We start from the raw sequence: 16522 nt of genomic DNA, 5'->3' as shown, positions 1-16522 counted from the left end.
GGGAAGAGGCGGGACGGGGCGGACTCGCGCCCGGAGCCCGCCCGGCCGCTCGGGCCGAGGGGACGCCGAGCGCCCGCCCACACCGTTCCCTAGGTAGGGCGCGTCCCGGGCCCGGGCCCAGCGCGCCCGGCGCCCCCGCGCCCGCCCCCCTCCGCCGCCAGCCCAGCCGCGCCCGGCGCGACGCCGGCCCGCCGTCGCCGCCTCTGCCAAAACCTTCAAACCCGGGTCCCCGCCCTTCCTCCCCGCCCTTCCTCCCCTCCCCCAGCCGTCCAGTAACCCCCGGTTTGTCCAATACAGTTACAGCGCGATTAGTTACCTACAGATACCCGCGCAGAATTGAAAGGACCGTGGGCGCCGTGCTGTATTGTTTTATGTGTCCAATTTCCACGGTGCGTTTCGAAATAAAATATCGGAATCACTGAAGCGGTTAAATATTTCTAGGTTATTTTAGCGGCGTTTCTCTGCCAAGGGGCAATTACGAATATATATGTGTATATATATATATGTATATTTTTTTTTTTTCTGGATTCTCAAAATAGACTCGTATTAGCAACAATATGCTGAAGTATTTTGGTTGAAAATTCGTATTACCATGGAGGTTGGAATGTCTGTGTTTGTTTTGTTTCAATAATCTGTAGGATTATAGCAAGAATTGTAAAGCTGGAAAACAATTCAGGAATATATGCCAATCCCCTTAGGTCACAGATTAAAAAAAAAAAAAGCCATCTGGACGCTCTACTGAATATAGAACCTACATTTCCTAACAGAATATTATATGACAGACCTGTAACTAGTAGCACTGAAATAAAGTACACGCTATGTATATTAATAATTCTCACATCCAAGTGGGTTTTTATTGTTTGTGTGTTTTTTTACTTTAGTGCAGAAAAATCAGAACTAATCTTTGAGTGCCTACTGTATCTGGCATGTGCTAGGAACTTTTATATTCCTAATCTCCCATGATCCTCACTGTAACCCTGTAAAGTAGCTAATATCTTCATTTTATAAATAGGGACAGTGAGTCAATGAAAATAAGTCACTTTAGTGGTCTTTTGACTTCAAGGACGACAGATTACAACCTAGGGATATAAAAATACCCAGGCTCTTTTTTAATAAGCTAATATAAATTAAGAGATTATGACAAGTGTTTAATATTTCCATATATACATATATTTTTTTTTGGTACCAGGAATTGAACCTCTGAATTAACCTCTGAATCACATCCCCAGCCCATTTTATTTTATTTTATTTTATTTTGAGACAGCATCTCTAAGTTATGGAGGCTGGCTTTGAACTTGTGATCCTCCTGCCTCAGCCTCCTGAGCCACTGGGATTGCAGGCATCCACCATTTGTTCTTTTTTTTTTTTTTTTCCTTAATATATTTTTAGTTGTTGATGGATCTTTATTTTATTAATCTATTTATATGCGGTGCTGAGAATCTAATCCAGTGCCTCACACATGCTAGGCAAGTGCTCTACCACTGAGCCCCAGCCCCAACCCCACCATTTGTTCTTGGTGAAAAAATTGTCAAGATACAATGATGGTTGTGTGCACAAGAAATATTTTGGTTGAGCTCTGCCACTTGTAGAGGTGTCAAATTTCATCTGCTATACTCATGATATTGTAATAAGTAAAATTTCACTTAATCTTGTAAAATGTCTGTATAGATTTGCTTTAAACTCATGAGTGAAATGTCTCCTATGTAGAACTCTTTGATGCCCAAAATGACATGTGAATTTTTTACATGTTTTATCTTGAAAATTGTGTGATTGATAAGATTCCAGTTCTTCTGTTTTGGTTCCTGAATTGAAATACTTAGTTTCGTGCTTTTATTGATCTAGTCAGCAGAAATGCTGTCAGAACTGTCCTGGATAATATAATACAAATTGAGATCCACAGTGTACTACTTTTTAAATTCCAGATATCATCAAGAGTTAAACCATTTGGAGTTGTAAGTGGAAGGAAAAGAGGGTAGGAGGCAAAAAAGAAGACAGCTTATCACAAGAAAAGGATCCTTCAATAATTATTTTAGTAAAGCCTTCTGCACAGAGAGCTAAAAGGCCCTGAATCTGGAAGTATTCCAGTAGTAAGTAGTTTTTTGATCAAATGAGTCTACATTTGTGTGTGAGAGTCACAGTTTTCCTCCTCATTAACACAAACAAATGTTAAAATCAAACATATATCTTAAAAGTTCCAGGTATATATCTAAATTACTTATTGTCCTATTAAGAACAGGTCTTAAAGAACACTGTGTCTAGAAACACCTCTGGAGGTAAGAGTAGAAATGCCAAAAAAAGTAATTGGTGCCAGCATATTCTTTTGCTTAGTTCTAGATCTTTCACATTACTGAAATCTTTCAAACTTGATTGCTATTACTAGGAACATTAAAAGTTGTGTGTAGTTTCTCCCAAATTTAAAAAAAAAAAATTTAATTGTCAATGGATCTTTTATTTTACTTATATGTGGTGCTGAGTATCGAACCCAGGGCCTCACACATGCCTGGCAAGCGCTTTACCCCCGAGCCACAACTGCAGCCCTTTTTTCCCAAATTTTGAAAGAAAAGCTATGTCTATACATTTTGTAAGCTGCATTCCTCTTCTGACCTTAATCATTTAAACAGTTCTGTTTCCCTCACAATTGATATTAATACATTTTGCTCCGAATTTTCCTTATAGAAAAATCTGCTGAAATATGATTGATTACAGGTTTCTCTTTTGGATATGGCTTTAGAAGGAGAATCAATTTAGAAAATGTTTGAAAAGAATGAAGGTAGGAAATACTATAGTAATTAAATTAGTGGTCCTGATACAGTAGAGCACCATAGGATGGGAAACAAATTACATAAATAGCCAAGCATGTAGGACTTATTTTGTATTTAAAACGTAGCATTTCAGGGGCTGGAGCTGTAGGTCAGTGGTAGAGCACTTGCCTCACACATGAGGCACTGGGTTTGATCCTCAGCACCACATAAAGTTAAAGATATTGTGTCCATGTACAACTAAAAATATTTTTAAAAAGTAGCATTTCAGATCTGGAAAACAACCACTTGTATAACAAATGATCCTAGGATAACTGAAGAAGAATGATATTTGAGCCTTAGAATTGACCAGTTAAATACAGAAAAATTAAACCACAAAAAGTGAAAGGAATGTATGACTGTCACAAAATCCTGAGTTGGAAAAAAAAAAAAATCTGAGTTGGGGAAAAAAACTACAAAGAAAAATGTTGGCAGATCAAACTTTAAAAAAAATTTTTTTAAAGTTTTTTGTTTTGTTTTGTTTTCTGGTACAGGGGATTGAACACAGGAACATTTTAACACTGAGCCACATCCCCAGTCCTTTTTCTTTTATTTTGAGACAGTCTCACTAAATTGCTCAGGGCTTCATTAAGTTGCTGAGGCTGGTTTTGAACTTGGCAATCCTCCTACTTCAACCTTCTGAACCCGTTGGATTATACGTGTTCTCCTCCATGCCCAGCTTAAAAATTGTTTTATAAGCACCACAAAATAAGGCAAATGACAAATGAAAAGTATTTGCAACATGTGTGCTAGACAAAAGTTCTATAAAAAATAAAGAGCAATGTCCCCATTGAAAAAATGAGCAATGGATAAGCATAATTTAACAAAAAAGTACATATATACTTTGAACCAATGCTGAAGAAAAAATGAACCAGTGAAACCCAACTGAAAATAAGGTTTTTCATCTCTGATTTTCAGAGATTTAAAAGAAATTTGGGGAGCTGGGTGTGGTGGCACATGCCTGTAATTCTGGCACTTGGGAGGCTGATGCAGAAGGAGGGCAATTCAAGCTAGCCTAGCAACTGAGGCCCTAAACAATTTAGCAAGACCTTGTCTCAAAAATTAAAAGGAACTGGGATGTAACCCCATCCTTGTAAAGCATTCTTGGGTTCAATCTCCAGTAAAGAAAAGGGAGGAGAAGGAGGAAAATAATTCCGGGGAAAAGCATGTGGAAGGAAATTACTAATATACTATTAATAGGAATATAAATTGGTGTAATCTTTTTGAGGGGAAGTTTAGCAAGGTGTATTAAAAGCCTTAAATGTATGTTTTCTTTAACTGAATAGTTCCACTTTATGTATTCATGAGTGGTCAGATAGGCTATCTATATAATTGTAGAAGACATTCTTTTTAAGTGATCAGAATATGAACCTCCTTTCTTTATTTGTGGTATTCATTGTCTGACCACCCCTATCTTTGGCCTTAGAATGTAAGTTCTACAAAGATAGTTCATTAACTATTTTATCACATGTCTAGAACTGGGTATAGCCTGTATTAGGTATCCAATAAAAAGAACTCAAATGCCATGAACTCTTCCAGCCTCAATTGCAGCTAAACTGTGGACAAGTGAGTTGAACCCTGTTGGTTAATCTGTGCTAGATTTGGATTTAAAAATAAAGAGGTAAAAATCCAGGATCCAGGCAATACAGTTTCAGAAGATTCCTGGTGTAAAAGGCAGTGTTAACAGTTGCAGTGTGATGCTTCCATCGACTGCATACTTATTCCTGTGGCATGGTTTCAGACTTTGTTCTTTACAAAAATCAGATGCCAGTTCTCCAACCTCTTTGATGATTCTGTGAGTTGCTTAATTTTTTTTTTTTTTTTTTTTTTTTTTTTTTGTACTGGAGATATAACCCAGGGGCACTTTACCACTGAGCCACATCCTCAGTCCTTTCTTTTTTTTTTTTTTTTCTTTTTTTCTCTTTTCTTCTTCCTTCCTTCCTTCCTTCCTTCCTTCCTTCCTTTCTTCTTCCTTCCTTCCTTCCTTCCTTCCTTCCTTCCTTCTTTCTTTCCTTCTTTCTTTCTTTCTTTCTTTCTTTCTTTTTTTCTTTCTTTCTTTCTTTCTTTCTTTTTCTTTTTTTCCTTCTTTCCTTTCTTTCTTTCTTTCATCTCACTAAATTGCTGAGGCTGGGTTTGAACTTATTATCTTTCTCCTCAACCCAAGTTGCTGGGATTAGAGGCATGTGCCACCACACCTGGCTGCTTTTTATTTTAAGACAACGTCTCACTGAGTTGTTTAGGGCCTTTATAAATTGCCAAGTTTATTCTTGAATTTGCAGTCCTCCTGTTTCAGCATCCCAAACCTCTGGGATTACACACATGTGCCACTGCACCTGGCTTACTATTCATTTCTCAAAATTAAAATTTTAAATTTGTAGTAGATGTACAAAAGAATGCATAAGTATTTTTTAAAGGTAAGCATCCATTTATCTTTAAGGTTAAAATATGAACTACCACCAGTGATTTGGAAGCTTCCTGTTTATCCTTCACTAATCACACTTCTCCCTCCACCCCTATTCCCATAGTTTACCACTATCTTGAATTTTGTGTAAATCACTCTAAAGTTTTACTGCACATGTATCTCTAAACAAAATATGTGGTTTTGAATCATAGCATATTTTCTTTTGGGACTTTTTTTGGATTTATATATTGCTTAATCAGTGTGTGAGCACTTGTAGGGCTATACCTATTGCTATTTGTCATCCTTTCTAAATATTATGCCCATTCTGCCCAGTTGTTAAATACTTTGAAATCATCACTAAATCCATTAATTTGATGTGTATCCTGTATAATTTACAGCAATTTATGTATCTACTTCAGTGTTGGAAAGTATTTGAATTTGAGTGTTTCTGTATTTTTATTTTGGTTTGCTATTATGAGCAATGCTGCAGTGAGCATTCTTATAGCAAGCCTCCTATTGTACATGCATACAGGCATGTACATTCTCTAGGACATATACCAAGAAATGGAAAGCTGGGCCACTGAGTTTGCAAATTTACTTGGAGATTTCAGACCATGGCCAAAATAATTGTATCAATTTATACCAACCCCATTCTCCCCCTTGTTCCACATCCTTGACAACATTTGACACCATCTGCCCTTACATTTTTGTCATCCCAGTGAGTATAATATGATATTTCATTGTGTGTTTTGTTCTTCTATCATGGATTACTGATAAATGTATTTTTTCCTAGCTTTAGGGACTGTGTTTTCTGTGAAATTGCTGGCACATGGTCTTTTGCTCATTTTTGTTGGTCTATTTCTTTTTTTTTTTTTTTTTTTAACTGATTCGTACAAATACTTTTTATTTATTTATTTATTTATTTTGGTATCAGGGATTGAACCCAGGGGCATTTAACCACTGAACCACATCCCCCATCCTTTTTTATTTTTTGAGATAGGGTCTCACTAAGTTACTTAGGGCCTCACTGAATTGCTGAGGCTGGCAATTCTCCTGCCTCAGCCTCCAGAGCCCCTGGGATTACTGGTGGGCACCACTGTGTCTGAGTGTACAAATACTTTAAACATATAGTTGAATGAGCTGAAATGTCTTTTCAGTAGTTTATATTTCTTGATAATTCTTTGTTGAACAGAAATTATTAACTTTAATGTAATTAAATTTTTTTTCTTTTTATTTGTTTTGTTTTGATACTGGGGATTCAACTCAAGGGTGCTTTCCTCTGAGCTATATTCCCAGTCCTTTTTATTCTTAATTTTGAGGTAAGGCCTCACTAAGTTGTTGACAGTCTCACTGAGTCACTGAGGCTGACCTGGAACTTGCAGTTCTCCTGCCTCATTCTCCCAAATTTCTGGGATTACAGGTATATACCACCACCCCTGGTTTTAATGTAATTTCAGGGCAGGGGTGTAGCTCAGTGGTAGAGTAGTTGCCTGGCATGCAAAAGGCCCTGGTTTCAATCCCCAGTAAAAAAAAAAATAATACTAATAATAATAGGGGCTGGGGTTGTGGCTTAGTGGTAGAGCACTTGCCTGGCATGTGTGAGGCACTGGGTTCAATCCTCAGCACCACATAAAAATAAATAAATAAAGGTATTGTGTTCATCTACAACTGAAAAAAAAAGTATATCTTTTAAAAAATAATAATGTAATTTCAATATTTTTCTTAATGCTTTGCATTTTCTGCATTTTGTTTAAGATATCTTTCTCCATGTAAAGGTCATAAAGTGTCCAACATTGTCTTCTAAACTTTTTTTTAGTTTTGTCTTCTGTTTAAATCTTTTTTTTTTTTTTTTTTTTTTTTGCGGTGCTGGGGATTGAATTCAGGGCCTTGTGCTTGCCTCGCACTCTACCAGCTGAGCTATCTCCCCAGCCCCTAAATCATTTTTTAACATGGATTTTTGTTTGCTTGTTTGGTTGGTTTAAAACAGAGATCCAGTTTCATAATATTTTCCTACTAGTCACCACTTGATCTCATGTCATATGTCAAAAAGTACCCCCATTCCTGCCAACCTCCAAGACTAATCTGTCATACATCAAATTTTCATAGATATGTGATCTGTTTCTAGACGTTTCATTCTGTTTAATCAGTTTTGTTTGTTTGTTTTTGTACAGCTGGGAAACAAACACCCAGGGTGCTTTACCACTGAGCTATATCCCCAATCCTTTTTATTTTTCATTTTATTTTATTTTATTTATTGATTTATTGTGCTATTAGAGAGTGAACCCAGGGGCACTCTACCATTTTGCTACATTCCCACCTCTTTTTTATATTTTTTATTTTGAGACAGGGCATGTCCTCTTTTTCCATTCCTAACATTGCTTATTGGTGACTTTCCTCCCCACCTTGAATAATCTTGCAAAAGGTTTGTTAGCCTTCTGAAAAATCAACTTTTGATTTACTTACTCTTCTCTCACATTTTTCTATGTTATTAAAAATCTGTTTCTTTTTCTTTCTTCTGCTTTCTATTTAAGATTCCTGCTTTCAATTTAAGATTCAAGATTTATACTATTATTTCTGGAGCTTCTGAAATTGAATGTTCAAATCATTCTTTTTTAAAATTTTTAACTTATTAGTGTAAGTATTTAAGGCTATCTATTTTCCTCTAAGTATCTCTTTAGTTGCATCTCTCAAGTTTTGGTAAGCAGTATTTTATCATTTTACAGTTCTACATATTTTATATTTTTCATTATTTTTTATTTGACCCATAAGTTTTGGGGGGAAATCCTAGATTTTTAAAAAATGGAGTTTTTATAATTAACTGTTTTGTTAATTGTGTTAATTTCAGAAAATGTGAATATATTTAGGCTTCCTTTAAAAGAAGGCCAGTATTCATAAATATGCTATTTCTTATGAGGAATATGCATTCTAATTATTAGATGAAGTGTTTTATATATGTAAATTTTATCAGTTTGTTAATTGCATTGTCCAGATCTCCTGGATCACACTTTCAAAGCCAGCCTCTGCAACTTAGTAAACCTTATCTCAAAGTAAAAAGGGCTGGGGTTGTTTATCAGTGATAGAACCATTGGGTTCAATCTCCAGAGCTGACAGAATCAGACAATCAGACAGGGTTTGCACAACACCTTTAAGTTTATGCTCTCAATGATCTATGTCCTCCTGCTAGTCCCCACCTCTTAAAATCTGTACCACCTCCCAAAAGCACCAAGTTGGGGACCAAGCATTTGGGGGACACTTAAGATTCAAATTAGTTTCCATTCATTTGAAGGTGATCTGTCTTTTCTTGAGTTGTTTTTAAGACTATCCCTTTTTCTATAATGTTCTTCAGTCCTGATTTGTCTAGGTATGGATTTTTTGTTTATCCTGTTTTGAACTTGTTAGGACTTCCTAGATCTCAGAATTGATGACTTCAACAATTTTAAAAACTTTTAGCTTTTGTCTCTTCAAATATTGCCTCTTCCCCCATTCTATTTTGTTCTAATGTATTTCTTGTTAGACTTAGTTCTCCTCTTGCTCCATATCTCTTTTTAAAATATAGTTCATCTTTCTGGCCTACATTTCTGATCAGTAAGTTCACTAATTTTCTTTATAGAATGACCAGGCAAGAACAGTCTCAGTAGAATGACAGGATCAGAAGCCAGATTAGAATGGGTTGATGAGAGAATGAAAGTTGATACAATGGAGACATATACTATGTATGAAAGAAACTCAGCATGGAAGGTGTTTTGTTGTGGTGGTAGTCATGGTGGTGAAGGGAGCAGATAAAAAGAATAAATCAAGGAAAAGTTTTTGTTTTTGTGTTTTAAAGATGAGTAAATATTAAGGCATGTTTGGATATTTGTAGGAATGATCCAGTAGAGAAAGAATTGATGATGATGTAGAAAGAAGGAATAATGTAGGAGTGAAGCCTCTGAGAAAGTACAAAGGAACTGGTTCCAGACTGTTCAATTCTGTTTCATTTGTACTTTTCATTACCTCTTTGAAAGATTAGTGAAAATTGTCTAATTTATTAGGCTAAAGTTAGTATGTCAATTTAATACTTATTGGCTAAAAGTCAATTTAAGAGTTATTGACTTTGTTATTGGCTGACCCATTCACTGAATCAACAAATATTCCATTTGCCTTTTATGTTGAGATCTGTGCCTCTGGGAAATTAACTGTAACAAGACAGACATGATCTCTGTACTCATGAAGCTTAAAGTTTAGTGCTATTTAATGGTGGTGGATTGGTGTGACACAGAGAAAGGAGAAGTGCAGGACTGTATGAGAGCATTTAAATAGGGACCTTAATCCCTTAACTAATTGTGGGTGATTAGAGAAGTCACATATGAATTGATTCCCAAATAATGAGTAGTTAAGCAAATTTGGAAAGAGTATTTCAAGAAAAGAGGAACTGGGAATGTGGCTCATTGCTAAAGTGCTTGCCTTGAATGCATAAAGCCCTGGGTTTGATCTCTAGAACCACTAAGGGTCTCTGAGAGGCCTACGAACTGAAAGAAGGCTGAAGCATAATAAGTAAAAGGCAAATTGAGGTTTGGAAGGATGGCAGGTACCAATGTAGTGCAGAATCACAAGAATTTCAGACTATCCTAAGAGCAGTAGGGAGTCATTGAAGGGACTTAGTCAAACCATGAAGAGAAATTCATTTCTGCAGTATTTCTTTTGTAAACAGGTACGTATGAGGCTACTGGAGCCTGATGCCATTAAACCTTAGACTCATACAATTAATTTACCTTCTGACAACTGTTTGCTTACTTAGCTGTCTAATATGAATTCCTCAGTTAGATATGAATGGAAGTTTCCTTGGAATTAATAAAAAGATTTTCTATGGGGAGGAGGAAGAGGAAGGGAAAAAATGAGGGAGGCAGAAAGAGAATGAGAGAAAGGAGAGGCCAACACAGAATTGATAGTCAAAGACAATAGTTTTAAAATTTAATTATTATAGCAAGGAGAAACAGCTGAATATACCTAGCACATTAATAATTTTTGCATCATAGTTTTAGAAATTCTTAAACTGCCATTTTAAAATAGGGCTATTTTTAAGTTATTCTAGAGAGTCTAAGAAATCATGTCAGATTTATGTAAGGAATTTGTTTTTGTGTTTGTTTCCTCCGTATTAGGGAATTGAACCCAGAGGCATTATACCACTGAGCTACATCCACAGTCCTTTATTTTGAGACAGGGTCTTACTAAGTTGCTGAAAGTCTCACAAAGTTACTGAGACTGACCTCAAACTTGTGAACCTCCTGCCTCAGCTTCCAGAGTAGCTACACCCAGTCAAGGATTTATTTTAACTCCTGAGTTTGTTTTTTGTTTGTTTAGTTGGTTGGTTTTTTACCTGGTGCTGGGATTTGAATCTAGGGACTTATACAGGCTAGGCAAGCACTCTACCACTGAGCTATATCCCCAGCTCTTAATTCCTGTTTTTTTTAACTTAAATGAGATTGCTATGCTACTCTCATTTCTTTTTTCATCATAAGTGTTAGAATGCAATACTTACATGATATATCAGCTTCTTTAGAGATTTTTCAAATTTTGAGTTATCATTTTGACTAGTTTAATTTACCTTGATCTTTAGATTCTAGATTTAAAGACCTAACACTATGCCTTGCATATAGTAGGCACTCAACAAGTATGTTCAATGAGTTAAGGTATCTGATGCAGTACTCTTATAATTTTATCTTGAAAAAATTTCCTTCCTTAATATCTTCTTTTTGTTCAAAATATATTGCCCTTTTTTGATATCCTTTAAAATTTTTTTTTTTTTTTTTTGTAGATGGACATAGTACCTTTATTTTATTTATTTATTTATGTGGTGCTGAGGATGGAACCCAGGGCCTCATATGTGCTAGGCAAATGCTCTATCACTGAGACACAACTCCAGCCCTTTAGATATCCTTTTTTCCTGCCTTTATAATCTTTGATATTCTGCATAAATTTTACTGTTTTGCTATTTTCCCCTATTCAGAATCCCTTTGGAAAGTTTAATTGCCTTGAATCTTATTCTTGAGACTCACGTATTATATTTTGTATTTTAAACATTTTCCCCATTTTCTCTTAGAAAATCTTCCCTTTTGATCTTATTTTATATTTAAAAAGTCTTTGAGACTGATATTTATGTTTTGTTGTATTTTAATCACAGTTTTTCTCATCCTGAGGAACTTTTGAATTGTTACTATCTGATTGATAAACAATTTTATGTATTCTGTATTTTTAGTCTATTGAAGACAATGAAGTATATTTGCCTAATGATGAAATTTGGACCTATGATATTGATAGTGGATTGTGGTAAGTAATTTAAATTGCAGAGTGTCCAATCTTTGTGATAAATGTTTTCAGAGACTAAGGGAATCTGAGACCATACTTAGGACATACTGCAGCATTTACGAAGTCTCCCTCTCCTTTTCTTTCAATATTTTATTCTCTGTGACTCTTTCTTTCCCCACTCCCTTCCCCCCTCCTTTCTTTGTCCTTTACTATTCCTCTCAAGACCAATGCTCTGAAGACCTCGTTTTATCTTACTGACTCTCTGTTCTAGTGATGTGTATATTTTGAGGTTGTTCTCCAAGCAGGTTGAAAGGTCTGTCTTGAATCTTCTTAAAGTTTTTACAGTATTGACTACTATTAAATTCTAATTATAATTAGCAGTGGAAGTTTTCACTGAAAAGATACTCAGGAAGTTTAAGGGGAATTTTTATTTGCCTTTTTAAAACGTTGAGGGATTCCATGTCAATTTTGCTGCAGGAGAATGCATCTAATGGAAGGAGAACTCCCTACCTCCATGTCAGGAAGCTGTGGTGCTTGCATTAATGGGAAACTGTACGTTTTTGGAGGATATGATGACAAAGGATACAGCAATCGAGTAATACTTTCTTTTACTTATTTATTTTTTGTTCTCTTTAGATATACATTACAGTAGAAAGTACTTTGACATATTATGCATACACGTAGTATAACTTATTCTAATTAGGATCCCATTTTTGTGGTTAAACATGATGTGGAGTTACACTGGCCATGTATTCATATATATATATGTATTCATATACACATAGAAAAGTTATATCTGATTCATTCTACTGTCTTTCCTATTCCCATCCTTTCTTCCTTCCCTTTATTCTCCTTCATCTAATCCAATGCACTTCTGTTCTTCCGTCCCCTCCCCCTTATTGTGTGTTAGCATTCACATACCAGAAAACATTCGGCCTTTGGCTTTTGGGGGACTTGTTTCACTTGGCATGATAGTCTCCAGTTCCATCCATTTACCTGCAAATGTCATAATTTCATTCTTCTTTATGGCTGAGTAATATCCCATTTTGTATATATACCACATTTTCTTTATCATTCATCTGTTGAGGGCATATAGATTGTTTCCATAACTTAGCTATTGTGAACTGAGCTGCTGTAAACATTGATGTGATCTTGTCACTGTAGTTTGCTGATTTTAAGTCCTTTAGGTATATACCAAAGAGTGGGATAACTGGTTCCATTCCAGGTTGCCTGAGGAATCTCCATACTGCTTTCTGTAATGGTTGCACCAATTTGCAGTCTCACCAGCAATATATGGAGCATACCTTTTTCCCCCATATCCTCACCATCATTTATTGTTACTTGTATTCTTGATAATTGCTACCGGGATGCTGGCAGCCCCCATTCTGACTGGCGAGAGATGGAATCTCATTTGCATTTTTCTAATTGCCAGAGTTGCTGAACATTTTTTTCGTGTATTTGTTGACCATTGGTATTTCTTCTATGAAGTTCTGTTCAGTTCCTTTGGCCATTTATTGATTGGGTCATTTGTTCTTTTGGTGTTTTTTGAGTTCTTTATGTATCCTGGAGATTAATGCTCTATCTGAGGTACAGATGGCAAAGATTTTCTCCCATTCTGTAGGCTCTCTCTTCACATTCTTTATTGTTTCCTTTGCTGTGAAGAAGTGTTTTAGTTTGATACCATCCTATTTATTAATTTTTTAAAATTTTACTTCTTGCACTTTAGGAGTCTTGTTGTGGAAGTTGATTACTAAACCAACATGATGGAGAGTTGGGCCTACATTTTATTCTAGTAGGCACAGGGTCTCTGGTATAATGCCTATGTCCTAGATTCACTTTGAGTTGATTTTTGTACAGGGTGAAAGAAAGGGGTTCAATTTCATTCTATTACAGATGGATTTCCAGTTTTCCAGCACCATTTGTTGAAGAGGCTATCTTTTCTCCTTTTTCTGATATGAGATAACTGTATTTATGTGGATTTGTCTCTGGGTCTTCTAGTCTCTTTCATTGGTCTTCATGTCTGTTTTGGTGCCAAAACCATTCTGTTTTTATTACTATAGCTCTGTAGTATATTTGTAGTATGGTATTGTGATGCCTCCTGCTTCACTTTTCTTGCTAAGGATGTCTTTGGCTATTCTGGGCCTCTTATTTTTCCAAATGAATTTCATGACTGCTTTTTCTATTTCTGTGAAGAATGTCATTGGGATTTTAATAGGAATTGCATTAAATCTGTACAGCACTTTTGATAGTATGGCCATTTTGACAATATTAATTCTGCCTATTCAAGAACATGGGAGATCTTTCCATCTTCCAAGGTCTTCAATTTATTTCTTCAGTGTTTTGTAGTTTTCATTGTAGCAATCTTTCACCTCTTTTGTTAAATTGATTCACAAGTTTTGTTTTGTTTTGTCTGTTTGAGGCTGTTGTGAATGGAATAGTTTTCCTAATTTCTCTTTCAGTTGATTCATCATTGGTGTCTAGGAACACAATTGATTTATAGGTATTAATTTTATATCTTGCTACTTTGCTGAATTTGTGAGTCCCCCCTGCTTTTTATTCACCCTCCTTGCTGAGAAGCTTCCTGTTTTCTCCTTTTCACACCACAGGGCAGCCAGGAAAGCGACCATCTCTATTCCTCCATCTTGAAAAAACCTTGAGTAATACTTTCTTTTAATTAGGAAATGCAGCAAAATGTAATTGTTAATATATCATTTCATCTTCCACATTTGCATATAGTTTAAAAGACGATAACTATAGAAAATCTTAAGCTTGTAAGTTTTTAAAAACAGATGGGAAATTCAGCATGCTTGCTTTCCATGTTTTTCTGCTTCACTCTTAATTGATATCTATTATAAGAGCAAAAGCAGATGGAGAAAAGGGCATTTTCAGTATTATATGTCATTTCCTTCTAGAACACTGATTTTCATTCATTCTATAATTCCTAGTAGGTAAAAATTTTACCTATTAAAAATGTAAAGAATAGTATTATTAATTTTTGGATCATATATCCCCTTGATATAAATTTAATTTTTAAATGTCCTATATGCTAATAATGTTCAAATCTTTTTAAAGCTTTATTTTGTCAATTTGCGAACAAGAGATGGCACCTATGTTTGGGAAAAAATCACCAACTTTGAAGGACAGCCACCCACACCACGTGATAAACTTTCCTGTTGGGTATATAAAGACAGGTAATGTAACAACTGCACTTAGTTCATTACCTTAATCCTTACTTAAGTAAACTTTTGGAAAAAATAGAGAAAACCTGAAAGTATGATTTTTTTTCCCCAAGACATAATTACATACTTCTTTTGATGTTGATGGCAATAGCATTTCTAAACCCTGGGTAAGAATCATATCATAAAAAATGAACATGGTGGAACCAATTATTTGAGTGCTTTATACCACTCATAAATTTTCTGAATAGTTAATAAAATTTTATTATTCAAAAATCAAAATCGTATTAAAAATAATACAATAAAATGTCTGTTTTCTATAGCTATACCCCTCTACCCTATTCTCACCCACCACATACACACCAAAAAAACTGATTTTATTAATATTTTTTGTGTTCTTATGGCAGTGGTTTCCAAACTTTTCTGTCTTTGGAATCATCTGGGCATATTTATAAAATTTCCAAACCAATGTGATACTAATTAAATTCTAGTCTTTTAGGATAGGTTTTTTTTTTTCAAGTTCCTAAAGTGATTCCAAAGTACAGACAAGTTTAGAAACTACTGGCATCACTGTTACTTTAAAATAGAAGCAAATACATATGTATGTATGTATTTCTATTTCTCCTCTCCTCCTCACACAGATATCAGCATATTCATTCTGAACTCCACTGCTTCTTTTAGTTAGTTAACAGTATACCCTGAAGATTGTTCAACTTTCTGTATCCCTAGTTAGAAAGCTTGTTTGTTTTTTATAGCTGCATAGTATTTTCCTATATGGGTACAAGGCCTTATCCAAACAGATTTCCCAAGGGGGAGTTTTAAATGGTAGGTTTAAAGCAAACAAGCACATACTAGGCATGGTGGCATATGTCTGTAATCCCAGCATCCCATATCGTGGCCAGCCTTAACAGCTTCACAAGCTTCACAGGGCTTCAGCAATTTAGCAAGACCCATCTCAAAATTTAAAAAAGACTAGAGGGGATGTGATTGTGGCTCAGTGGTAGAACGCTTGCCTAGCATGCATGAGGCACTGGGTTCAATCCTGGGCACCACATAAAAATAAAATGAAAGTATTATGGCCATTTACAACTAAAAAAAGAATTTTTAAAAAATTTTAAAAAGACTAGAGATGTAGTTCAGTAGTAAAGTGCCCTTGGGTTCAATCCCCAGTACAAAAAAAGAAAAGTTCCAGGAGGTCATATACTGTGACTGAAAGACTGAAAGGTGGTCATTATGGCATATCTATGCAGGACATGCTGGGTAGTGGTGGTGAGTTCAAGGAGCCAGCGAGTCAAGTAAGTTATATCTAGCTGTCCCATAGGGAAGTGGTCAGCAGAAGGCAGTTACCTAAAGCATGTATCTGTGTCAACCACATTGAGGAATTGGGAGGAGATATACAACTGGAAACTGTGCCACAGGTAGCTGAGTTCTGCTTTTGATATGAGAAAATCCAACTTACATTTAAAATCGATGTTGAGGCAACATAAAATAAGAATTGATTACAGAACCAGGTGCAGTGGTGCACACCTGTAATCCTAGTGACTGGGAAGCTGAGACAGAAGGATCACAAGTTCAAGGTCAGCCTCAGCAATTTAGCAAGACACACAAGTAATATCAGCAGAGACATGGAACCATGAAAAAGAACTAAATAGAAATGCTAAAAATGAGATATAAGATGTCAGAATTTAAAAATTCATTAGCTGGGCTTAATGGTAGACTAGATACAACAATGGAAAAGGTCGGTGAACCTGAAGACAAATCAGTAGGTCAATAAAAAAATATCCAAATTAAAACACAAAGAAAAGAAGGGGCATGAGGAAGAAACTGGAAACACCCCTAGGTTCAATCCCCAGTACCAAAGG

At 35.6% G+C, this 16522-nt stretch overlaps 1 protein-coding gene across 5 annotated transcripts in view; it reads left to right on the top strand.

The window, feature by feature from the left end:
* The window catches only part of KLHDC1 (kelch domain containing 1), a 48828-nt gene that overhangs the window by 1904 nt on the left and 30402 nt on the right, over positions 1 to 16522 (top strand). For 3 of the 5 annotated variants that reach the window (XR_013760476.1, XM_079119072.1, XM_079119071.1), the window contains exons 2-4: positions 11435 to 11505; positions 11962 to 12079; positions 14557 to 14675. Coding sequence is in view for 4 of the 5 variants with exons in the window: in XM_079119072.1 (XP_078975198.1) it covers positions 11435 to 11505; positions 11962 to 12079; positions 14557 to 14675 (308 nt within the window). In the remaining variant the exon portion in view is untranslated. Of the gene's footprint in view, position 1; positions 2088 to 11434; positions 11506 to 11961; positions 12080 to 14556; positions 14676 to 16522 lie in introns of those variants that run through there. The other 2 variants (XM_079119074.1, XM_079119073.1) reach the window with 2 other exon arrangements.

This window comes from Sciurus vulgaris (assembly GCF_902686455.1).
Source record: "Sciurus vulgaris genome assembly, chromosome: 2".
Taxonomy (NCBI): domain Eukaryota; kingdom Metazoa; phylum Chordata; class Mammalia; order Rodentia; family Sciuridae; genus Sciurus; species Sciurus vulgaris.
This window is presented reverse-complemented; position numbering and strand designations above follow the sequence as displayed.